This window comes from Symphalangus syndactylus, chromosome 14 (genome assembly GCF_028878055.3).
Source record: "Symphalangus syndactylus isolate Jambi chromosome 14, NHGRI_mSymSyn1-v2.1_pri, whole genome shotgun sequence".
Lineage (NCBI taxonomy): Eukaryota > Metazoa > Chordata > Mammalia > Primates > Hylobatidae > Symphalangus > Symphalangus syndactylus.
Genome location: NC_072436.2, coordinates 107,998,355 through 108,022,335, shown reverse-complemented (window position 1 = coordinate 108,022,335; position 23,981 = coordinate 107,998,355). Strand labels below are relative to the sequence as shown.

Here is a 23,981-nt window from a genome sequence, read left to right as displayed (position 1 = left end):
TATTGTAAAACAGTGATTCATGCTAGGAAGGAAACTAACAAGCCCCAGGAGGGTACAGGACCTCTGGGGAGATGATTCTTTTGTGGGAAGCTCTAGGGGAAAAGGACTCTAGGAAGAAAGAATAGCAGGTGCAAAGGCCCTAAGTGGGAAAAGGGGCTGGGTCTTGAGGGTCACAAGGGCCACTGTGGCTGTGTGTAGTGAATGAGGGACAGAGGCTGGGCAATGGTGGAAGTAGGGGAGGTCAGGGAAATCCAGATCACACAGGGAGGCCCTTGTGGGTCACAAGAGGTATTTGCAGTTTTTTTCAGTGTGAATGGAAAAGTAGGTGGGCTTGGGAAGGTGACACTTGATCTGATTTACACTTTCTTTTCTCTTCTCTTCTCTTCTCTTCTCTTCTTTCTTTTCTTTTCTTTTCTTTTTGAGACCAAGTCTCACTTTATCGCCCAGGCTAAGGTGCAGTGGCATGATCTCAGCTCACTGAAAGCACTGCCTCGTGGGTTCAAGTGATTCTCATGCCTCAGCCTCCCAAATAGCTGGGATTACAGACGCCCACCACCACACCAGGCTATTTTTGTGTTTTCAGTAGAGACAGGGTTTCGCCATGTGGCCCAGACTGGTCTTGAGATCCGGGGTCCAGGCGATCCACCCACCTCAGCCTCCCAAAGTGCTGGGATTACGGGTGTGAGCCACCATGCCCACCCTGATTTACACTTTAAGAAACATCATATCTCATGGAATCTAAGATGCCATCCATTGTAAGACCCCAATATGAGGACAAAATGCAAACTGTGACATGCTATTGGTTATAAGACACATCCTGATCTCAATGATATTCAAATGGTGACATATATGTCTTGGCATCGATGAAATATGGTTAGATTACTCTCCCTGTGGGGTGGAGGAAGGGTATCCAGGGTTCAGAGATTGCAAAACCCCCATCTAGTTTCTGCACTGGTACCAGCCGACCTGTGATATGAGTTGATTTAGCCTGAATCCACTTGGCAGCAGTGTAAACCTGCTGCTTTTATTTTTTTTCTTTTTTTTCAAGACAGAGTTTTGCTCTTGTTGCCAAGGCTGGAGTGCAATCTCAGTTCACTGCAACTCTGCCTCCCGGCTTCAAGCAATTCTCCTGCCTCAGCCTCCCGAGTAGCTGGGATTATAGGCATGTGCCATCACACCCGGCTAATTTTGTATTTTTAGTAGAGATGGGGTTTCGCCGTGTTGGTCAGGCTGGTCTCAAACTCCTGACCTTAGGTGATCTACCCACCTCGGCCTCCCAAAGTGCTGGGATTACAGGTGTGAGTCACTGCACCTGCTGCTTTTATATGCAGCCCTGCAAGGGAGCTCTGAGGCTGAATCATGGCAAAGTCATGGCCCTGAAATCATACCCGCAGCAGCACCTGGCCTGTTAAAAGGCTGCTTGGTGTCAAGTAAACAGCCGAAGTTGGCATCAATGACACTCATCATGCTATTTTCGCTGCTACTAACGCTGGTTGTGAATACACCGCAGAAACTGGAGCTGGCCCAGTGACTGGCTTTTTCTCTTCCTGCCCCCAGTGCTGGTCACGCCCTCTGTGTTAACTCATGTGACCTCACCAATGTTCCTGTGAGGTAGTCAGAGCCATAGCTAACATTTAGTTCATTCTAGGCACCAAAGCATATTCTAAATGTTATACCAGCATTGATTCATTTACTCCTCCCCACAATGACTCTATCACGCCCACTTTACAGGTAGGCAAACTGAGTCTCAGAAGAGTTGAGTAGCTTGCCCAAGGTCACATAGGCAGTAAGAGGCATAGCTGGGATTTGAACTTGGGAAGTCGTTCTCCTGGGAGTTTCCACACAGTAAGGCAAGAAATGACTTCCTTTTAGTCCTGCTGTTTTCCTGGGATCACTGTTTGACCACAGAGAAGTGGTCTCAAGTCTCTGGGTCTTGGTTTGCCTGTCTTTAAAATGGGGCAGTAATCCCAGTAGGTGGTGACTCCCACGGGGCTGACCTCCAGGCTGCAGGGGACACCGAGACCCTAGAAGCAATCACCACAGCCCTGAACAAGAGAACTAGTGGGACTTGGGGAAAGAAACTCTGAGCAAGTCACTTATTCATTCCTAGCATCTATTTTCATATCTGGAAAATGGGAACCATCCCAATGGCACAATGCCAGGCTCTTGTGCAATCAATATTTGTTCCTTCCCCCAGGGATGGTGGGACCAGGCTTTTTCTGGAAGCTACGGGTGGTGGCTTCTGGAAGGCTGACCACACATGGGCCTCCAATCCCTTCCCCTGGCCTCTGTTTCCGACAGCTTGTACAATAACTGCATCTGCGACGTGGGAGCCGAGAGCCTGGCTCGTGTGCTTCCGGATATGGTGTCCCTCCGGGTGATGGAGTGAGTGTGGGAGTCTGGGCGGTGGGTGGCTCAGCCCCGGGGTGGGGGACACTGAGGGTCTCTCCCTGGTGTCCTAGAAGGGCTGGGTGTGGGGGTGGTCTTGGTCTGGGGCTGGGAGTCCCAAGGGCCAGGCCCCAAGGTGAGTTTCTCTTGCCAGCGTCCAGTACAACAAGTTCACGGCTGCCGGGGCCCAGCAACTCGCTGCCAGCCTTCGGAGGTGTCCTCATGTGGAGACACTGGCGTAAGTCCAGGCAACCCTGGTGGGTGGAGAACAACTCACTCCCCAGGCGTGTGGCCCAGTGTGACCCCAGAGCTGAAATCACGCTCTTCCCTTCACCAATCTGCAACCCTGGGTGAGCAGACACTTCCCCCTCTGGCCTCAGCTTCATTTGTAAAGTGAGGATGGTAATAATAACCACCCAAGAGGTTTTGTGAGGCTTAAACTAATCAAGCCCTACAGAGCTCTTATAACAACAGTAGCTGGCACACAAAAATGCCCAATAAATGCTATATTAGGCCGAACCATATGAAATTGCTGACATCCACCCATTTTTGACCTATAAAATTGGCACTTTCATGTGGCTCAGGTTTATCTTTTATTAAGTCACCATGATGTCCCATACTAGTTACTTTATATTCTTTCAAAGCACCTTTATCTCCACAATCACTCACCTCTTCTACGACGCACAGGGTGGGTCTTACAAGATCCATTTTACAGATGAGGAAAATAAAGCACAGAGCAGTTAACTAACCTTTCTGGGGTCACACAGCAAGTCAGCTGCAGAACCATAAAGGAATCTCGGGCCTCCTAGGCTTCTCCTTTTCTCCATGACCCACACCGGTTGGTATCTTGCCAGGGGAAAAGTCCCCAAGGTTCTAGGCTGGGTGGAAGGAGGGATTTGGGAGCAGCTGTCATTGGGGCCCCAGGCCGCCCTCTCTCCCCTAACCTGGCTCTGTGTCCCATCCCCCCTCGCAGGATGTGGACGCCCACCATCCCATTCAGTGTCCAGGAACACCTGCAACAGCAGGATTCACGGATCAGCCTGAGATGACCCCAGCTGTGCTCTGGACAGGGTAACCAGGGTGGGCTTGGGAGGGCAGAGCCGCAGTGGGTTAGGGGCAGTGTCCTTGTGAAGGTGGCATTCTTAAAATGTGGGCGGGACACAGGTGGGGCTGGGCCACCACCCTTGGACGCATGCGTCATCAGAGACATCTCCCCATCTCCACCCTGGGCTCGGGGGAGCTGTCCTCCAGGCTTTGCGAGCGTGGTCACTGTGGTCAGGCTTAGAGACCAGGGGACAGGAAAGTTGGCCATCCACATCCCACAGCCTCAGTACTTGGAAGAGCTTCCTTTGGGGACTCCAAGCCTTCCCAGCTGCTGTTTCGGCTTGGTGGCTGCCCTGATGCTCCGGGTTTGTCTCAAATGAACTTGCTTGACAAGTCTCCTGCCCCTCACTATGAAGATCGCTGTCCCCCCGCCCTGTGCTCCCCCCACTGTGCTGCAATCCCACTGCCCCTCCCATCCCCCCATCTTGATAGCACCCTTCCCAGGTATCAAGCTGCCCCTCCCAGAGTGTCCTGGCTAAACCCCCTCTCCTGGCTCCTCCCCCTACAGCACGTTCTCTGAGGACACTAACCACGCTGGACCTTGAACTGGGTGCTTGTGGACACAGCTCTTCTCCAGGCTGTATCCCATGAGCCTCAGCATCCTGGCACCCAGCCCCTCCTGGTTCAGGGTTGGCCCCTGCCTGGTTGTGGAATGAACCACGTCTTGCTCTGCTGTCAGGCACAGGCCCGGCTCCAGGCTCCTTTAGCGCCCAGTTGGATGGATGCCTCGTGGCAGCTGTGGTCCACCCAGGAGCCCTGAGGCCTTCCCTGAAGGACATTGTGGACAGCCACGGCCAGGCCAGAGGGAGTGACAGAGGCAGCCCCATTCTGCCTGCCCAGGCCCCTGCCACCCTGGGGAGAAAGTACTTCTTTTTTTTAATTTTTAGACAGAGTCTCACTGTTGCCCAGGCTGGAGTGCAGTGGTGCGATCTGGGCTCACTGCAACCTCCGCCTCTTGGGTTCAAGCGATTCTCCTGCTTCAGCCTCCTGAGTAGCTGGGACTACAGGCACCCACCATCACGTCTGGCTAATTTTTTTATTTTTAGTAGAGACAGGGTTTTGCCATGTTGGCCAGGCTGGTCTCAAACTCTTGAACTCAGGTGATCCGCCCACCTCAGCCTCCCAAAGTGGTGGGATTACAGGCATGAGCCACTGCACCCGGCCACAGAGAAAGTACTTCTCCACCATGCTCTCCGACCAGACACCTTGACAGGGCACACCGGGCACTCAGAAGACACTGATGGGCAACCCCCAGCCTGCTAATTCCCCAGATTACCACAGGCTGGGCTTCTGTGGCAGCTGCTTTTGTCTGTGGGACTCAATGCACTGACTTTGTTGGCCAAGGCCAAAGCTAGGCCAGATGCACTGGCCCTTAGCAGGGAAACAGCTAATGGGACACTAATGGGGCGCTGAGAGGGGAACAGATTGGAAGCACAGCTTCATTTCCTGTGTCTTTTTTCCACTACATTATAAATGTCTCTTTAATGTCACAGGCAGGTCCAGGGTTTGAGTTCATACCCTGTTACCATTTTGGGGTACCCACTGCTCTGGTTATCTAATACGTAACAAGCCACCCCAAATCATAGTGGCTTAAAACAACACACACATTTATTCTGCTCACGTATCTGTCATTTGAGCAGGGCTCAGCAGGGACAGCTCCTTCTGTCCTACTCTGTGTCAGGTGGTGCAGCTTGAGGGTTGGGCTGGGGTCACCTGAAGACTCGTTCTCCTGTATGTCTGGCAGGCAATGCTGGCTGTTGGCTGGGGGCCTCGGTTCCACTAAGGAATAGTTGGCTGGGACGCCTCCATGTGGGCTAGTTGGGCTTCCTCATAGCATGGTGGCTAGGTTGGACGGTGTCCCAAAAAGAGAGAGAAAAAGAGAGAGAGGAGGGGATAGAGACCACTTTTCATAACCTAGCCTTAGAAGTCACACAGTATTACTTCTGCCATATATATATATATTTTAAGAGGCAGGGTCTCGTTCTGTCGCCCAGTCTGGAATGCAGTGGTATGATCACGGCTCATTGCAGCCTCAACCTCCTGGGCTCAAGTGATCCTCCCACCTCAGCCTCCCAAATAGCTGGGACTACCGGTGTGAGTCACCAAGCCCAGCTAATCTTTAGTTTTATTTTTGTAGAGCCAGGGTCTCACTATGTTGCCCAGGCAGGTCTTGAACTCCTGGCCTCAAGTGATTTTTCTGCCTCAGCCTCCCAAAGTGCTAGGATTATAGGTGTGAACCACCACACCCAGCCCACTTCTGCCATATTTTGTTGGCCAGTGTGACAAGGATTGCTACTCTCCTACCCACCCTCCTTTCACCACATGTGCACATGCAAGTGTGTGCATGTACACACACATACACACACACACATACGCATACACCAGAGCCCACCTTGGCTCAAGTCCTCTTTTCTGAGAGGACTTTTCTTTGTGGCTTCCTATAATTCAGTGGAAAATTCATTGTTTGGGGATGAGAAAGGTTGAAGCACCAAAAGCTGTACCAAGGGGAACGTTTGCCCCTGCCTCTGACACACAGCTCTGTCCTGGGAGTGAGCTGGTTTTTAGTGGAGATGGAGTCCCGCCTTGGCTGCAGTGAGCCCGAAAGGGACTTGGCAGCTCCGCTTTCTACCCAGCGAGCTGCCGGCATGACTGTTGCTTTTCACTTGGGCATAGTCTGCTCAGAAGCCCCAATTCAAGACAGCTTAGCTTACTCCTTGTGGCAGTGGGAGCTGCCTGTTCCGCTCCAGCTCACCGGCCCCAATGCCCACAGGATCAGCCTGATTCCCAAGCTCTGCTCCTCCCCTCAGCAAGTGAGAGTTGGGTGTCAAGAGGGTCTGAGGGATCCAGACCCGGCTGCGTGGCTGATGATCTTTGCAGACAGGCAAGCACCTCCTGCCTCGAACTGGCTGCAAAGGGTATCAGGTTCTGCCATCCAGTTTCAGCTTGTAAACAGCTCAGGTGTCACCCTGCAAGGGATCCCTGCACTTGTAGACTCTACAGAGGCCATGGGCCTCCTGTGTGTGCAGCTACAGGAGTGAGCACTGAGGTGTGCTCTAATCATCCACTGTGCCATGTGCCAGGTTTTTGGTCTGACCCACTGCTTTTGGTCTGTTTGATGATGAAATGAGGTCAGAGCCTGCAGTTATTCACAGTAATGATCTGTTAATTATAGCTACTGTTTATTTTATTTTTTTGAGACAGAGTTTTCACTCTTGTTGCCCACGCTGGAGTGCAGTGGCATGATCTTGGCTCACTGCAACCCCTGCCTCCTGGGTTCAAGCAATTCTCCCACCTCAGCCTCCCAAGTAGCTGGGATTACAGGCATGCACCAGCACGCTTGGCTAATTTTTGTATTTTTAGTAGAGATGGAGTTTCACCATGTTGGCCAGGCTGATCTCAAACTCCTGACCTCAGGTAATCTGTCTGCCTTGGCCTCCCAAAGTGCTGGGATTACAGGTGTGAGCCACCACACCTGGCCACTACTGTTTATTTAATGAGCTGACACATGCAAGGCCCTTATCACGGTGCAAGGGAAATTCAAAGCGCTCAGAAAGTATTAGCTCAACAAGTGATGACTGTGTGCCAGACACTGTGCTAAACTCCTACTCAAGAGGGATAAGAGTCTAGGGGCAAGTGGCAGAGACTCTAGAACAATGTTGCCTGAGCTCAACGCCCACCTTACCACTTACTTACGCAAGCTAGTTCTCTGTGCCTCAGTCTCCTCATTTGTACAATGGGCATAACCACAGCACCTTCTTTATAGGATTATGTGAAGGTGTGGTGAGATAATATGTTGAGAATTAGAGCTCAGTAACATGTTGGCTGTCATTATTACATATATCTGTGTTTCATTCTTGCCTCTGGCTGGAATGTTCCTCCCAGTTCTCCATGTGGCCGATTTCTCATCCTTCAGGTCTTGCCCCACTCTCCAACCCCCTCACTGGTTTATCTTTTTCACTTATTTATGCAGTCTGCTCTTGTCCTAGGACATGAGCTCCAGGAGGGCGGGAAACATCTTGCTTTGTACACTGCTGTGCCCTCTGTACCCAGCAAGGCGCCTGTGTATAATAGGTGCTCAATAAACATAAAATGAACAAATAATCCTCACCTAACTGTTTCATTCATTCTACAAATACGTACTGAGTGCACAGTCATGAATGAGATGTTCCTGCCCTGGTGAGTCTTATATTTTAGCAAATTAAAAAAACTCTTTGGACAGGGCTGCCAGGTAAGGTTGGCCAGTCTGTACACTGCACAAAGGCACCTGGACAAGGGGAAACATGGGGGCTGCAAACCAGTCTGGGTTCTGCTTGCCAAGCTGGGAGTCCTGGTGTGGAGCCTTTTAACCCAGAGGGGCACCCTTTTGTAGTTAACACACAGTCATCATAAGATGTGGATAAATTACTGTCCCCGTGTCACAGATCTAAGTGATACTTACAGTCACACTCCTATAAAGGAATGGATTTCTGACTTCTTTGGAGGATCTCTCTGCAGGCACAGGCACAGTGTGCCGGAAGTGCCCCTGAACCCCATTTGTCAGGTGGTAAAGCGCTGCTCGGAGGAACCAGGGCATGATGGTGCAATTCCACGTCCAGTGGATTTAAGTCCGCACACCTTCCAAATGGTCACTTTTCCTCTCAGGCCTCTCTCTGCATGCAAACATCTCCCTCCTCATGCTCACCTTTTTCCTTGGGCATCTCAAATGTCTTCTTTTCAGATTTTGTAGTTTTTCTTTCTTTAGCATCACATGAGGGCAAGTGGTGCTACAACTGTCTCCTCCCAGCGTTCTGCCGCCCGTACTCTCCCACACCTCAGTCTCCTTGCCTGTGGAAAGGGGTCAATCATTTGTACTCTGCTTCACTTGGTGTGTATGTGAAGATGCTTTGAAATCAAGTGCTCTGCAAACTGGAGAGAATTACTGCTAGTATTCCACGAAACTGCAAGCTGACCCAATTCCACTCATTTAATCCTTCTCTTGCTCTGTTGCCCAGGCTAGAGTGCAGTGGCGTGATCTCAACTCACTGCAACCTCTGCCTCCCTGGGTTCAAGCAATTCTCCTGCCTCAGCCTCCTAAGTAGCTGGGACTATAGGTGTGCGCCACTACGCCTGGCTAATTTTTTTGTATTTTTAGTAGAGACAGGGTTTCACCATGGTGGCCAGGCTGGTCTCGAACTCCTGACCTCAAGTGATCTGCCTGCCTCGGCCTCCCAAAGTGCTGGGATTACAGGTATGAGCCACCGTGCCAAGCCCTTCCCCCCATCTTTAATGAAGGTCTACCATGTGCCTGGCACAGGGGATACCCAGGCCCACTTCTATGGGATTCAGGCCTGGTTTCCAGCTTGGCCTTCAGGCTTTTCCCACCACACCCCAAATGCTGTCCCTGGCTTGTGGAGTGGGGCAGAGGGCCAGCCTGGGATTTTCACGCCAGCCTGACTGGGGCAGACTCTCTGAACCCCACTGGATCTCCAACTTGGGAGGCCCTGATCTTCTGCTGTTTGTCAGCCACAAGGTTCTGCCTAGAACTCCTTTCCCGAATCTCAAAGTTAAAAAAAAAAGGCAGGGCCCCAGGGGTTGGAGTTGCATACATTTTTTTAATCCAAAGAAGTCAGCCTCCTAAGTATTGCTTAAACAGGTTTATCAGAATTAAGTAGGCACAACACTCATACTTTCAGAAAAGCATTTCCAGCCAGGGGAGTAACGTGGCACTCACCAGCATGATGTCTGTTTTGCCAACTTGCTGAAGAATGAGTAACCTGAAATGAAGAAGCCAGAATCCCACCCTCAGCCCCCCAACAGCTTCCTCAGCTTCTTTTTCTTCTGAGTCACTCCCTGAAACAGGCGCTGCATCTAAGACCAGCCTTGGGCTAAACCCAGCTGGCCTGAAGGCTCAACTCACATCGAACGGACCTGGGAGTCGCTTTTGCGTGTGTCCGCAGTTTGAAGTGTCCTCTCCAAAGGTGAAGTGGGGGAAGCAGGTGCGCTCTGGGATGAAGTGCAGGGAGGCAAACTCTGGCTGGGTTCCTGTAAACATCCATCGCAGTTGCAAATAATCAGAAGCCAAGGCCAGGCCATCGGTGTGACGCTGCAGGCAGATGAGGTTTTGGGACCCCCCTTGCCTTCCCCCTTCTGTGGGAGCAGGTGCCTTCTCAACCTCAGCACTCAGTCCCAATCTCTCTTCCACTCTCCTGGGTCCAAACAGGAACCTCTTTGTTGGCACGAAGCTTTTGAGGGGAGCAGGCCTAACAAGAAGGAAAAAGGGGGGTTACTAGCATGGAAGCCCCACCCTGCCACCAGGTTGGCTGGGGACAGGGACCAATCCACCAGGCTCAGGAGACTTGGGGTGGGGTAGGGAAGTCTTCCTCCATGCCTTGAATTTAGGGAACCACTGGCAGGCCCAGACTCAGGCTGAAAATGTCTTTCTGCAAATATAAAACTCTTTTTAATGAATTTGCCTAATTTCCCAGAGACCCTGGGCTGGAGAACCAGCACAATGTCACACGGGAGAGGAAGGACTGTCCTGTTTTTTGGGAGGGAGGAGGGGGATGCTGGTGCAGCCTGCTCGGGAGTCACCCAGGGTCTGAGGGCTGACTTGCAGCTCTGGGCCAGCTAAGCCAGTGCTGGGTAGTGGGCAGGGCTTGGCAACACCTCCCACCTTGCCCGGAAAAATGCTTTGCAACCTACAGGAAGGCACTAGCCACAGCCAAGTTACTCAGCAGCCCCACTTGGCTCTTTCTCCCAGGATGCAGCATCATCTCCATGGCCTGGCCCCCTGGCACATCCCCGTTTCCCACTGCCTTCTCTGTGTGCCTAGCTGGGTGCCAGTGTCTCTGCAGCACCTCTTGTTCCCATGCCCAACCCCTCTGTAGCCCCCTCAAGCCCTGCTCTGATTCCAAGCCTCATCTGCCAGCTCACTATCCCTTTCGCAAACTTCACTGAACATCTCGCAGAACTTGTATGTTAAACATGTGACATGTATTGTTGTTTGACAGGGTGCTATTGATATTTGGGGTAGGACAATTCTTGGATGTGGGGTGGCTGTTCTGGGCACTGAGTATTTAGTAGCATCCCTGGCTCCAGGCCACTAAATGCCAGTAGCACCCCTGGCCACTGGAACAACTAAAAATGCCCTCCTACCATATTTCCAAGGTCGACCTAAGGGGGCAGAACTGTTTCCATTGAGACCCATGAATCATTTAGGATAAGAAACTGAGGTTCTTATCATTTTATAGGATAAGAAATTGAGGTTCACAGAAGCCAAGTAACCTGCCTAAAGATGCACAGCTATGAGAGGCCAAGCTGGCACTGGCTTGGTAATAACGATGGAAATGGTATGAATGAGAGCAGCTACCATTTCCTGAGCTCTTAGCAGAGGCTGAGGACCCTGCTAAGTGCCATGAGACTTTAGCAGAGGCTGTGGGTGCCTTGCCCCATTCCCTCCACCCACTCTTCCTTGCAGGTCGACCTGCTCTTCTTTGCTGAGGCCTTTCTCTGCCTCCAGAGCCTGCTTGGTGCCCAGGCTGTAAGTGCATTCAGAGCTAATGTCCCCCATAGCTGCCCTCCACCAGGCTGCTTCTGAGGCACCTGCTGGCCAGCAGCCTGAAGCAGAATCCTTTACTCAGATTCAGCCGCACAGATGCTCACTGCAGAGATCTCCAAGGCCTGTGGTCATCCTTGAGCCCATCTCAGGTTTGTGTGGATGGGATGTTAGAGAACATGGAATCAGCTGGATAGAGTGGTTCATGCTTGTAATCCCAGCACTCTGGGAGGCCGGGGTGGGAGGATCACTTGAGGCCAGCAGTTTGAGACCAGCCTGGGCAACACAGTGAGACTCTGTCTCTATAAAAAATTTGAAAATTAGCCAGGCACGGTGTAGTCTCAGCTACTTGGAAGGCTGAGGCAGGAGAATTGCGTGAGCCCAGCAGTTCAAGGCTGCAGTAAACTATGACTGTGCCCCTGCACCCAGCCTGGGTGACAGAGACCCTGTCTCAAAAAAAAAGAGCAGATGGAATCACTCGGTGAGGACCTCACTCCTCTCCCAATCCCGTGACCACAAACTGCCTCCCCGACAGTCCCAGCCAGGCGCTAGTCTGGCTGTAGCTGCCCTCTTGTGTGCAGATCTCCAGTCTGAATGGGCTACACGTGTAATTTACTAACACTCCTGTTTTCATTGTGTTTATCTGTAGGGTTACCTTCAATTTATAGCAAGTGATGCCAAGTTTCCATTTCTGGTAGTAATATAGTTTTTCTTTTCAAAGTGGCTCATGCCTGTAACCCCAACACTTTGGGAGGCTAAGGTGGGTGGATCACTTGAGGTCAGGAGTTTGAGGCCAGCCTGGCCAACATGGCGAATTGAGGTCAGGAGCTTGAGACCAGCCTGGCCAACATGGCGAATTGAGGTCGAGACTAGCCTGGCCAACATGGCGAAACCCCATCTCTACTAAAAACAAACAAACAAAAATACAAAATTAGCCAGGCATGGTGGCAGGTGCCTGTAGTCCCAGCTACTCGGGAGGCTGAGGCAGGATAATTGCTTGAGCTAGGGAGGCAGAGGTTACAGTGAGCAGAGATCGTGCCACTGCAGTATAGCCTAGGTGACAGAGTGAGACTCTGTCTCAAAAAAACACAAAAGTTTCTCTTTTCAAAACATTTCACTTTAAAAGGAGCCAATTTAAAGAAAACTGTTAATAGTTCAGGTAACAGGCAGATACAGGAAAAGCTGCTGACAGTGTTGTATGAGGTTTGAGGACTTTGATCCAAGCTGGTCCCACTCATGCCATAGCAGAGAATGAAAGGGCCCAGAGAGGGTGGTGACCTCTGCCTGAAGTCACACAGTGAGTCAAGGACAGGGATGTGACCCCAGGCTTCCACATGTAGGGCTGGAGGATGTTGTGGGACACGGTTCAATTCTCATCTGTCACCCACTTTGACTATTAGAGATCAACTCCGTCGCTCCTGTGTCTTGCAATGGCAGCCTTGGCAAACCCTAAATGAAAATTGTGACACTTGACATTTGTGAAGCATTTACTTTGTGTTCACTTTGTACTACTCTAACTCATGTCTTTACTCACTTATTCCTCAAAAACAATTCTAGGAAGTAGGGCCAAGTAGGACCATCATCCCTGCATTTCACATGGAGCTCAGAGAGGTTAAGCAAGCTGTGCAAGGCCACACAGCTCATTAATGGCAGAGCCAGGATTTGAACCCCCGTGGCCTGACCCCAAAGCTGAAACCACTCGGCACTGCAGGTTCATCCCTTTTCTCTAAGACAGGGGTATCCAATCTTTTGGCTTCCCTGGGCCACAGTGGAAGAACTGTCTTGGGCCTCATATAAAATACACTAATGATAGCTCATGAGCTAAAAAAAAATAAATAAAAATTTTTAAAAAAATCGCAAAACAAACAAAAAAAAAAAACAAACAAAAAAAACCCCACAAATCAACCAAAAAAAAATTCTTTCTTTTTTTCTTTTTTTTTGAGACAGGGTCTTGCTTTGTCACCCAGGCTGGAGTGCAGTGGCATGATCTTGGCTCGTTGCAGTTCCAGGTTCAAGCAATTCTCGTGCCTCAAACTCCTGAGTAGCTGGGACTACAGGCGCATGCCACCATGCCTGGCTAATTTATGTATTTTTAGTAGAGATGGGGTTTCACCATGTTGGCCAGGCTAAAATCTCATAACGTTTTAAGAAAGTTTATGAATCTGTGTTGGGCCACAGTCAAAGCCATCCTGAGCCGTATGCAGCCTACAGGCCGCACCACGGATTGAACAAGTTTGCTCTAAGGCATCAAGAACCCCAGGCTGAAAAGCACCCAGAGCTGCAGCTTATAGAACCCAGGGCAGCAGGTTATCCAACCTTCTGACATCATTAGAGCACAGCAGACAAGTTATCAGCCACTAGATTTTTTTCCCCCTTTCTGAAACTGTAACCTTTCATTCCAGCCATTCCCCAGAGCTGGACAGAGGACGCGGCTGGCTGGCTGGTCTCTGTAGTCAAAATGACAGTTGGGTACTAGATCCCCTTCGTGAAGCAATGTCTTAGCTCAATAACTCTGCAGAGAAGCTGCCTGGGTCAGGATGTGGCTTAAGTAAGAAGATGGCCCTGGCGTTTTACAGGCACTGGTGGGTGAGGCTCTGAAAGTGGTAGAAGGGGATTCTTTCCTGGAGTTCAGCTGCCCACTGTCCTGCTCCTCTGGGCAAACGGTGTGAGATCTGGATTTAGCCTGTCTGCGCTGATTGTGGTTCTGTCCCTTCCTGGCTGTGTGACCTCAGACGAGTCACCCACCCTCTCTGGGCCAGTTTCCTCATCTGGAAAAGAGGACAATGCCCACCGCATTGGGCTGTTTGTGTTCCTGGAGTGCCTGACAATACCCAGCACACATGAGGCATCAGTATATGGTGGTTCCTTCCCTCCTTAGCCCCACCTGTTCCCAGGTAGAAACCAATACTGGCAGGGAACCTTCTCAAGGCTGGGGGCCTTCTGAAAGCAACACCACTTTTCCTCCTTCAAAGACCTTGCCTTCTAGAAACCCACTGCTCATTCCTTTCTCCATGTACCAAACAATCAATTAAAGTGGCTAAAGACAGATGTCACCCTCCCCTACTCACACAGCCATTCTGATGCTCCACGCTGGTGACAGGCTATGTGGCAGGAGGGTCTCTACCTTATCTCAGAATGAAGGCATGGCTGGGGTCTGGCCGTCTCCCGGTGGCCGGAAGGAGACAGACGGCAAAGGAGAAGCTGCCTGTCTCTGCACAGGTCCATGTCCCTGAGAAAAGCCAACGTCACAGAGAAATGATGACCACTTTCTCAAACCTGGCTTCGGATTTGCACGTTGACTGCCAAAGCCGATCAGCAGCAGGCTTCCTGAAGATGCCTGGTCTACCACCTGCCTCCAGCCGGTCACACCCAAGACTCCCTGAGGCCTCTGGAAGGGCAGCACTTGCCCAGTGCCATCCTCCAGGTCCTGCCACATCCAAGAACCACCTGGACTATTATTTACTTAGTATTTTAAACCAATGTACTTTTTAAATTCCAATTTTTTAATAATATCATTTATGTCACTATATAACACCCAAAGCAGTAGAATTTGTCATACACAGAAGGCAATGCTAAAAATACAATGAAAATGGAACCAGGAAGTCTAGCTTGATACCCTTGGCCTGTACAACTGAGCCTGGTGCCAGTTAAAAGGGCAAAGTAGTAGGTGCTCAGGGGGTGTCAGGGCCCTGAAAGCCGATCTGATCCGCTGCTGCGTATTCACTGCCACCCTGGGACGCCTCCAGCAGACCACCTCACTGGGGGAAGCATCAGGACAGTGTGGCCAGGAGCCCAATGCTGCCACCTCATAGATAGGTATCTGAGGTGAGTCATCCAACTTCTGCAAGCCTCAGTTTCCTCCCTTGTCTAATGGAACCCTCCTTGGCGACTTCACAGGGTGATGCTTGGGGCAAGTGATGGAGATGTGGGAGAGGCAGTTATTTTTAACCACCCAGCCAAGCCCCTTGCCAGGAAGGACTCCCAGGAATGAAGCCTTACCCTGGAGGGAGTTCCCCGCCACTCTAAGCTTGGGGCCTGGGATGGCAGCTGTGAGGGCACCAGCATCACCTGGGGACTTGCTGGGTACCAATTATCACCGCCCTTGGGCTACTTCAAAGGCTGCCCACACAGACACACCCTCCTTGGTAACCAGTCCTCAGGAGGAAGGGCACCCAAGGAAAGGGGGAAGGCTTCCTGGGCTAGAGCCCCTTCAGGGTCTGACACACCACTGACATTGACCACATCATTCATTAAGCAAGCACCGACTATACATCATTCACTATCCCAATCCAATTTGCACAAGCCCTTAGGCAGGTACTACTATTATCCCTGTTTTACGGAGAAGGAAACCGAGGCTTAGGAGATGAAGTCTGAGGTGTTGGTGGAGCTGGGATTTAAACCAAAATATGTCCAACTGCAAAGCATGTAAGCAACAATTTTAGAGGGTACATGGAGGTGACCCTAAGTAACAAGGAATCACACATAGTGAACAAGTGATTTGCTTTTCAGTTTTTGGTCAATCCTTATGATTATTTAGAGGAGAAAGTTCAGTTTAGTGCTGGTATATCTTATGTTTATCACCTGACAGTTGTTAATCTCTTTGTAACAAAGAGAGCAGGCCAAGGCCCTGTGTCTTTAGCTGGCTTTGGTATTTGGCCAACAGTTAATGACTTTGGCAGTTAGTGTTTTTATCCATGCCAAGTGATGATTTTATTTTTAGTGACACAGACATTTTTTAAAAAATAAATTCACATAAAAAAGTAGTTTTACAAACAAAGCACTAAAACTAGTGCATTTCATCTTAAACTGCAAATTATAAAGGGAATAATAGTAACTTGACAGTGGAGAGACCTGGCAGACACCACCTTCACCAACTGATCAAAGTTAACATCGCCAGAAAGGGGACAGACGGCACGTGCCTCTTGATAAGATGCACTGAAGACACACACTCACTTCTGCAATATTCCTGCCAAGAATGCCTCATCTGAATCTAATCTCAAGTGTAACCATCAGACAAACCCAAACTGAGAGACAGTTTACAAAACACCAGCCTTGTATTCTTCTAATATGTCAATGTCACGAGAGATAAAGACAGACTGAGGAGCTGATCCACACTGAAGAAGGCTTGAGATTAATGCAAAAGCTGATCTGGGATTGCATCCTGGACCTCAACCCTCCCCTTTTTATTGTTAAGGGACACTAGTGGGACAATTTTTTTTTTTTTTTTTTTTTTTTTTTTTTAAGACAGGGTCTTGCTCAGTCGCCCGGGCTGGAGTGCAGTGGTGCAATAATAACTCGCTGCAGCCTTGAACTCCCGGACTCAAGCAATCCTCCTGCCTGAGCCTTCCGAGTAACTGGGATTATGGGCGTGTACCACCACACCTGGCTATTTTTTTTTCCTACATTTTGTAGAGACGGGGTCCCACTATGTTGCCCAGGCTGGTTTCAAACTCAAGTGATCCTTCCACCTCAGCCTCCATAAAATTTGAATAAAGTTGTAGATGAGATTGGTCATAGGATTGTATATTGTATCAATAGTAGATTTGCTGATTTTGACAACCCTACTGTGGTTATGCACATTTGTCCTTGTTCTAAGGAAATAAACACTGAATTATTTAGGAGTAGAGGCGCATAATGAACCCATTTTCAAATACTTATGAAAATTACACATATACACGTGTGTGCATATACACAGGCATGGATATACAGAGGGAAAAGCATGCATGTGTACACGAGCAAAGTGCTAATTGGTGCAACTGGCGAATTTGGGTGGGCATTGTTTGTGCTCTTGCAACTTTTCTGTAAGTGTGAAATTATTTCATAACACAGGTTTTTGTTTGTTTTTAATTCAGGAAAAAGTTGCAAGAGTCCGTATGAAACAGGCCTGGCGGAAACTAGGAGCTGGTGTTCCAAGGTCGGGGATGGGGAGCCCTCACTGGAGGCACCCCTCAAACCCTCGGTGCTGTGGCCAGGGAACCGGGCTGGCAGTCTTACTTGGCTTTGTTCCCTCGGTCTCCACTTCCCCATTCTGTGCCTCCGTTTATTTGTGAGACGGGGATAAAGAGGTCTGCCACTTTTATTGTGATCTTAGGTTTCCCAAAAGCAGAGTATGCTTTCAGAAGTTCTGGGAGGAAAGCTAGCAGATAAACCAGAAATATGAATATCCAAATTGAGAAGAGCCCTCACTTTCTTAGTTCAGCAAAACAGACACATGAGCTGTAAGTGGGGCAGACCCTGCCTGTTTCTTGGCTGAAATCTCCAGTTTGTATAATTCAGGGCTAAGAGAGCGGGGCCCTTGACATCTCACTGTCTGGAGACACATACTGGGGTTTTCTCCTGTCTGAAGACGCAGCTGGCACCAATGTACCCTGTGGCCAAGGACCTTCTGGGTGAGCCTCATGTCAGGAGCAGAGCTGGAGAGGTGGCCAGGCCTGGAGGTGTACTTGCCTCCCTGTGTCACCATTGTCTGTCTCTTGCTTAGATGACAGCCACAGCTTCCTGGCCTGGTTTCCTGCATCCGCCCTGACCCCTGGCTGTGGGATCTCCTATAACTCGAATCTGACTGTGTCCCTGCGGAAGGTTTGGGTTTCTGACCTGGGCAGCTATATGTCCGGCACTGGGGTTCTGCTGATAGCACAGGCCACAAATTGGCAAGGAGGGACCAGGTTAGGAAGGAGCAGCTGTGGTTCCTAGCTGGGAGATAACTGAAGCCTAGGAAATCCTGGAATAAGATAGACCAATGTGTCTGATAACCCTCAGCTCCAAATCTGAGCTGCACCAGGACCAGCCGACTCTGGTGGCAATGTTCTCTAGTCTCTGCATTCTCAGCTCGCTGTGTGCCAAGAGAGGGCTGGCAGGTACCAGCAGCTTTCACTTTCATTAGGAACCGGGACGAATAATCCAACTGAGCTGCCTCTGCAGCAGAACTGCTGGGACATGAGGACTCTCCCTGGCTCCCAGGCCAGCCACTGCGGCCCTTTCTTCTGGGAAGGAGGGAGCTCCCGATTCCCCATTCCCTGCTCCTGGGCAACAGTGAACACTCTAGGAAAACCACAGAGCTGGCTCTCCAGGGTTCTGGTGCCCTGGGAATCACAGGGCATCAAGAAAGGTCTCCTAAGGGTCCTGGGGCTGGGAAGGCAGAGTGGAAGTCTCCCCCAGCTACTAGACCTGGACCTCCCTGGCACTCAGGCAGCCTATCCTCTTCTGCTCATGGGATATAAATATTCACGCACGAGTATAGGTGCAGGTTTGTACATTCGCAAGGGCATGGGTATAACACGCTTTCCATTGTATCTGACTATGAATATGAGTGGTTAATATTAATACACCTCTTACTATATACAAAGAGGTCTAAGTGCTTTATGTATATCTCACTTAATCCTCACAACAAAGGAGATTTTCATTATTTCCATCTTCTAGAAGAGGAAACCAAAGTACAGGGAGGTTAAGCAGCATGCCCAAGGTCACAGCTACCCTGGGATGTGAACCCAGGGCCCTGGCTCTTAACCATGACCCTAATACTGCCTCCTCAAGTAGGTGCTCAGCAAATGTTTCAGGAACTGAATTACGTGGGTCCACACATAAGAGAAAAAAAAAAGAGGGAGCAAAAGTGGGTGCACCTATTCATCTTGAGATTCATCCTGGGCCCCACTGCGTGACATGCTCCACACCCTTAGTGACTGTTTCCTGGATTGGCGTGTGGGGAACACAAGTGACCACGAGAACAGCTGAGAAAGCGCAGGACTGACTACAGGTGTTCCCCTGCTTATGGAAAGGGGCCTGGAGACGAGGCTCGGTCAGATCATCTTGAGGTCTTTCCTGGCGGCTTCCCTGCTTCTAGCCACCCCTCTCATACCCTGGGGTTCTGAGCTTCCTCGGCACTCGGGGGCAAGGCCTCCTTGGCTTGGATTTGAGGGTGGGGAGGAGGGAAGGCTGTGCATGGCTTCCACCACTTCTCCAGGCCTCCCCACTCCCCAGGGTCAGGGCCTGATATCCCGAGAGCTTTGCAAGGGTGTCCCTGAGAGATACTTCCTGGTGTTTCTGCTTAAACAGCGTTTGCTGCAAAATATGTCGAAGCATTTGGGATTCAGTTTTTAGTTCAGAATATGCCAATGTTTTCATTTGGAAGGGGAAGTGTTTCTGTTGATGTGGTAAAGAGATAAAATAAGACGTTCTTCACCAAGTTACACTGCTTCAAAGTCAAATGCTTGGCTTGGAGACAAGGATTTATCTTGGGATCGCAGGGCCTTAGCACATGGCCTGGCAGAAGAGCAGGCAGAGTCAAAGTCTGTTGAATGAGTGAGTGCATATGCAAAGGGCCTAGACCCAGGACTGCGATAGAATCAATGCTCAGTACAGATTTTGAATGGATTCCATAGGTTCTACTTTTAAGAGTTGTTCTCAGTCTGTTCATGTTTCTCTATCTTCACTAAACTCCCCTCAACCAAGCCTCTGTCACCTCTGGCCTGGACAACTAACAGCATCCGAGGTGGTGGCCCTGCTTCCCCTCTTACACCTCAGCTCATTCTGTCCACAATTGCCAGAATCATTTTTGCAAAATGAGAATGGGATTGTGTCATCTCCTGTCTAGAACCTTCCAATGGCTTTCCGCTGCTCTTGGTATGGCCTTCCAGGTCCTCCATGGTGTGGCTCCCACCCACCTCACTGACCTCTCCTGGGGCTGTTCTCCAGCCACATGGGCCTCCTTTTGGTTGCTGGAAAAACCAACTCTCTCTCACCTGAAGGTCTTGGCACTACTGGTTTCCTCAGCCTGGACTGCTTTTCTCCAGATCCTTCTATCAAATTAAGGCTCTGCTCAAAAGCATCATCTCCTTAGAGAGGCTTCCTCTGACCCCTCAGCTAAAGCAGCCCACCATCTCTATTCTACCGTTTCACTTCTGTTTCACTCCATGTCTACACCTACAGAGACCATCTACTAGATGCCAGGCACAGTTTTAAGTGCTGAGGACATGGCAGTGAACACAACAGGGAAGCTCATGTCCTTCTTGCCTGCCTTCATAGTTCCAAAAAATTCTGATTCTCTTGTTTGGGTTCCTACTAGTCTTCCTCACCAAGTGCCAAAGGGCCAAGGCTGGGTCTGTCTTGTTCAGCGTGTTCACTCACCCGGCACTGTACTGAGCAAACAAGTATTTGTTCTGTAAAAGAACGGACGGATGGATGGCAGGCAGGCAGGCAGGCAGGCAGGCTGGGGAGGTGTGCAGAGCACCTGGCACACACTCCCCCTGGCACTTGGTTCTTGCTAAGATCTTACTGAGCTCAACTGAAGCTTCTTCAAAGAAATCTCACTGTGAACCCATTAGGAGAGCCCTCTGCCCCCAGCTATGCTGTCAGTAGGTCCTACCCCATCCTGTACCACCATCTGCAACAGACTCAATGTTTCTGTCTCCTCAAACTTCATATGTTGAAACCCTGATCCCAAATGATGGTATTGCGGGGTGAGGCCTTAGGGAGGTGATTAGGTCATGAAGGCAGAGCCTTCATGGATGGGATTAGGGCCCTTATAAGAACAGTAAGAAATAAATGTTTAAGTCCCCCAGCCTATAGTGTTCTGTTATAGCAGACTGAACTAAGACACCCTCTGCCTGTGGTTGTCTTGGCAAAGCCAGGTAATGCAGGAGAGGGGTGGACTCAGCCTGCTTGGGGTGAATGGCATTAGTGTCCCTTTTCCTAAAGGAGCCCTTGCCCACCATATCTCAGCATCCCCTCTTCATTGCCACTTAGGCCCTGTGCCCAGTGACACTCCAGTACTGTCCAGCCTCAGGGGCTGAGCCAAGGCATTCCTGCCTGCCCTGTGACCCTCACCAGACCTGGTGGCTGCCTGACAGCTTGTCTGGCTCATGTGTTCTCTCTCATTGAGTCCAGGTGCCTCTGTTCCTTGTGACTATGACCAAGTCTTTCTTACTCCTTCCTGGACCTTCATTTCCCCACCTCTCACATACACAGTGGGCTGGATGCTGGATGCAAAGCTCCCTCGTCACAGCCCCAAACACAGGACTTGACCATCTCAGTGCAATGACCCTGTGGTCCCTTCTCCCGAGGACCTAAGAGCCCCCTGAGTGCTTGCAAACACTGCAGACAAAGCGAGCCCTAGCACCAGCTCCCTGTCTGCCTGTTCTGTGAAGGGAGCCCACAAAACTGGTATCCCCTGCAGTTCTGAGCTGCAGAACTGATGAGCTGGGGCACCCTGAAACCTGACTCCAAAATAGCAGCAAACCCAAGGCCAAAAGGAAGTACAGGCTTCTTTCCTTGGGATTCCTCCTCTCACAGCCTTGGCCTGGAGCCCCTGCACTTAATCCCCACCCAGCCACCCCAAGGGCCACAGTACAAAGGTGATTCGTGCCTGGCTCCCTGTGTCTTCTGACACCCCTAAATCTTTATCCTTCTAGGACGAGCAAGAATCCCCCAAAAGCCAAGGTCATCATCAAGCCAGGATGAGGACTGGGGGAGGAGCTGACAGCTCTGCCTCAAATGGATTTGGGAGCGAAGGCTTTTTCCATAAGCTTTGGGGGGTAAGTCACAGGGCTACCCCAAATGTAACTTAGTCTCGGGGTCCCCTTCCTTTTCACCACTGTCCCCTTTGCTGGGGGAAGCTTTCCAGCCAAACGAAGGGCTTATGAGGAGTCTGGCCATTCCTGCCATCCAGTTAGACCTGGAGGAGGTGAACGGAGGAGAAGCCTGAGGGAGGGGTGTGTATCCGGCCTGGGGATGCCTCCCTCTCCCTTGCCAGCGCCTCAACCCGCCCTCATCCTGTTCAGAGAGGGCACTTACAGGCCTCGGAGGCAGGGGAGGGTCTCCTCCTGGGGAACCATCCCGGTCCAGATGGTGCCCCCAACCAGCTGCGGCGGCATGCTCTGGGCGGCTGCTCCAGGACGTGGGTTGCGGATAGTGCAGGGAAGAGGGGAACGGCAGTCGATACCCTACTCCAAGTACCCATCAAAGACGTCGAGCTCCGAGTCAGCATCGTAAAGGCCAGAGCCGGGGTCGGAGAGCACGCCGAGGTCCACGAGCGCCTGGTCCATGTCCTCGGGCAGGAAGACGAGGCCCACGTTGAGGACAATGTACTCCATGAGGAAGGCGTAGTACAGGATCAGCACATTGACGAAGAACAGGCCCACGAAGAACATAGAGGGCAGCAGCGGCGGCGGCACGTAGGGGACCAGGGGGCCCAGTGCGTCCAGGTGGGCCGCGACCCGGGCGCCGAGCATGCAGCGGGTGGCAAGGGCGGCGGCGGCCCGGCGACCCCGGCGAACTCAGCCGCTGCGGCGCCCGGGCGGCCGGCAAGGGCACAGCGCAGCCATCCAGGGGTACCCTGGAGCCCGACAGAAGCAGGGCCGGGCTCCAGATGTCCCCTTGCAAACGCGCCCCGACCCCCGAAATGCGCCGGACGGGTCACCGCACCCCTAGAAGTGCCCCCAAGGCCCTCTCGACCGCCCGGGCGGCGAGTCGGGCCCTCCTGAAGTGGCCGGCGACTGCCCGGCTCCCTCGAGGCGCCTCCCTGGCGCTCGCAGGGCCTCGCAGAGCCGGCGGGGATCCCACCGCGGCTCAGTGTCTAGGGCCGGTCCCGGCAGCCGTCTCTCCCGCCCGGCCCCGCAGGTCCTCGCGCCCCCCCCGCGCCCCCGCAGGCCCAGCGCCCATGGCTGCGGCCGCCGCGTCTGCCTCCCGGTAGCGCTCGGAGCTCCGCCTCCCGAGGGGCCCCGAGCTCATTGGCAGGCCGCCCCCTGCACGCGCTAATTGGCCGGCTCAACGCCCGCGCTGATTGGACCCGGCCGCCAGGGGGCGGGTACCGCCTCGCTCCGCCCCTCGGGGCGCTCGCGTCTGAGTTGCTTTCCTGGTTCGGTTCTGCCCTCAGATCTGAAATCGAATTCGCTCTGCGTATCGAATAGGGGGAGAGAAAAGAGACTGAACACAGTTCAAACCTAGACATAATGCTAAGGCCGCAAAAGCCGAAGGAAACCCGGGCTTCCGCTGCACCTTGCTGCATGCCTCTTTGGGACTCCGTTTCTCCTTTAAAAGGAGGCGGGGTAGGGGAGGGGCGACGGACGGTTGCCCTGGAAATTTTGGACATTCCCAAAGCGCCAATTTTCACGGTGGAGATCCACCAGTGTCCCCTTCGCTTCTCCAAACTCTGGCTGCTGGAAGCTCGGACCACTAGGGAACCTGCATCCTAGAGTTAAGGAACACCCGAATAAAGAGATTCCGAGGTAGTTCAGATCTTCAACCATAAGGTTGCTTTTTGTTTCTTTTTACTTTGCCAATCATGTTTAAAAGCAATAATACACATGGCTAAACATCAAACCACCGTGAAGTACACAGAAAAGTGAGTCTCTCCCACCCACTGGTTCCCCTGCTCTTGGGTAACAATTGCATGTCTTTCAGGAAAACATGATCTCGCCCAAAGAGCCTTCCAAAGCAGTTCAAGAAACCTTTAAATCTTAGGCCACGCTGAGCTGAGTATTTTATATGCATTGCTTAATCGGAGGCATACAAGGCAGTGTAGTATGTATGTGCGTACTTTTTACAGATGAAAAATGCGAGCCCAGGGATCCTGCATTTCTGAGCCTGGGTGTGTTTCTTTGGAGGCCAGATCCTGTTGTTTATTGCTCCATGACTTTGTCTTGCCCCACTCTATATGAATTACAGGACAAACCATTAACTCTCCACTCTTATTATCCATTTCTCCAACTGCTGAAGGTGCAACAAACGTTTACTCATTCATGCACTCTACCAATATTTGTTAAACACCTGCTATGTGCCAAACCTTGTGCTAGGCACTGGGGAGAACATTGGCGTCTGGCCCAATTCTTTCTTGAGCAGAGTTAATGGGACACAGTGGACCTTTAATAAGGTTGATATATAGAAGTGACTGAATGAATCAATGGATGGTAAACTTGAGAAGTCTTGCCCACACTGAACTTACCACTTCTGATCCAGGGGA

General features: G+C 51.2%; 2 protein-coding genes across 17 annotated transcripts in view; one reads left to right on the top strand and one right to left on the bottom strand.

Annotated features, from left to right (window-relative positions):
- The window catches only part of CIITA (class II major histocompatibility complex transactivator), a 61,363-nt gene extending 43,040 nt beyond the window's left edge, over positions 1 to 18,323 (top strand). For 9 of the 14 annotated variants that reach the window (XM_063618174.1, XM_055242555.2, XM_063618173.1 and 6 more), the window contains 4 exons: positions 2,302 to 2,385; positions 2,543 to 2,626; positions 3,362 to 3,459; positions 4,001 to 7,593. In XM_063618174.1, the coding sequence (XP_063474244.1) occupies positions 2,302 to 2,385; positions 2,543 to 2,626; positions 3,362 to 3,437 (244 nt within the window). In that variant the 3' untranslated portion in view covers positions 3,438 to 3,459; positions 4,001 to 7,593. Of the gene's footprint in view, positions 1 to 2,301; positions 2,386 to 2,542; positions 2,627 to 3,361; positions 3,460 to 4,000; positions 7,594 to 16,878 lie in introns of those variants that run through there. The other 5 variants (XM_063618175.1, XM_063618170.1, XM_055242553.2 and 2 more) reach the window with 1 other exon arrangement.
- On the bottom strand, positions 5,079 to 22,723 carry DEXI (Dexi homolog). Of its 3 annotated transcripts, none has more exons than XM_055242588.2 (4): positions 21,815 to 21,961; positions 9,400 to 9,731; positions 8,174 to 8,316; positions 5,079 to 5,334 (listed from the first exon to the last, which is right to left on the bottom strand). In XM_055242588.2, exons 1-4 carry the CDS (start codon positions 21,892 to 21,894, stop codon positions 5,272 to 5,274), a joined length of 618 nt encoding a protein of 205 aa, XP_055098563.1. In that variant the 5' UTR covers positions 21,895 to 21,961; the 3' UTR covers positions 5,079 to 5,271. The 3 variants fall into 3 exon arrangements, with proteins under 3 accessions (XP_055098563.1, XP_055098565.1, XP_055098566.1); XM_055242590.2 differs by having other exon boundaries at positions 9,389 to 9,731; positions 21,815 to 21,959; XM_055242591.2 differs by lacking the exons at positions 5,079 to 5,334; positions 8,174 to 8,316 and having other exon boundaries at positions 9,064 to 9,731; positions 21,815 to 22,723.
- Between the last annotated feature and the right edge of the window lie 1,258 nt (positions 22,724 to 23,981).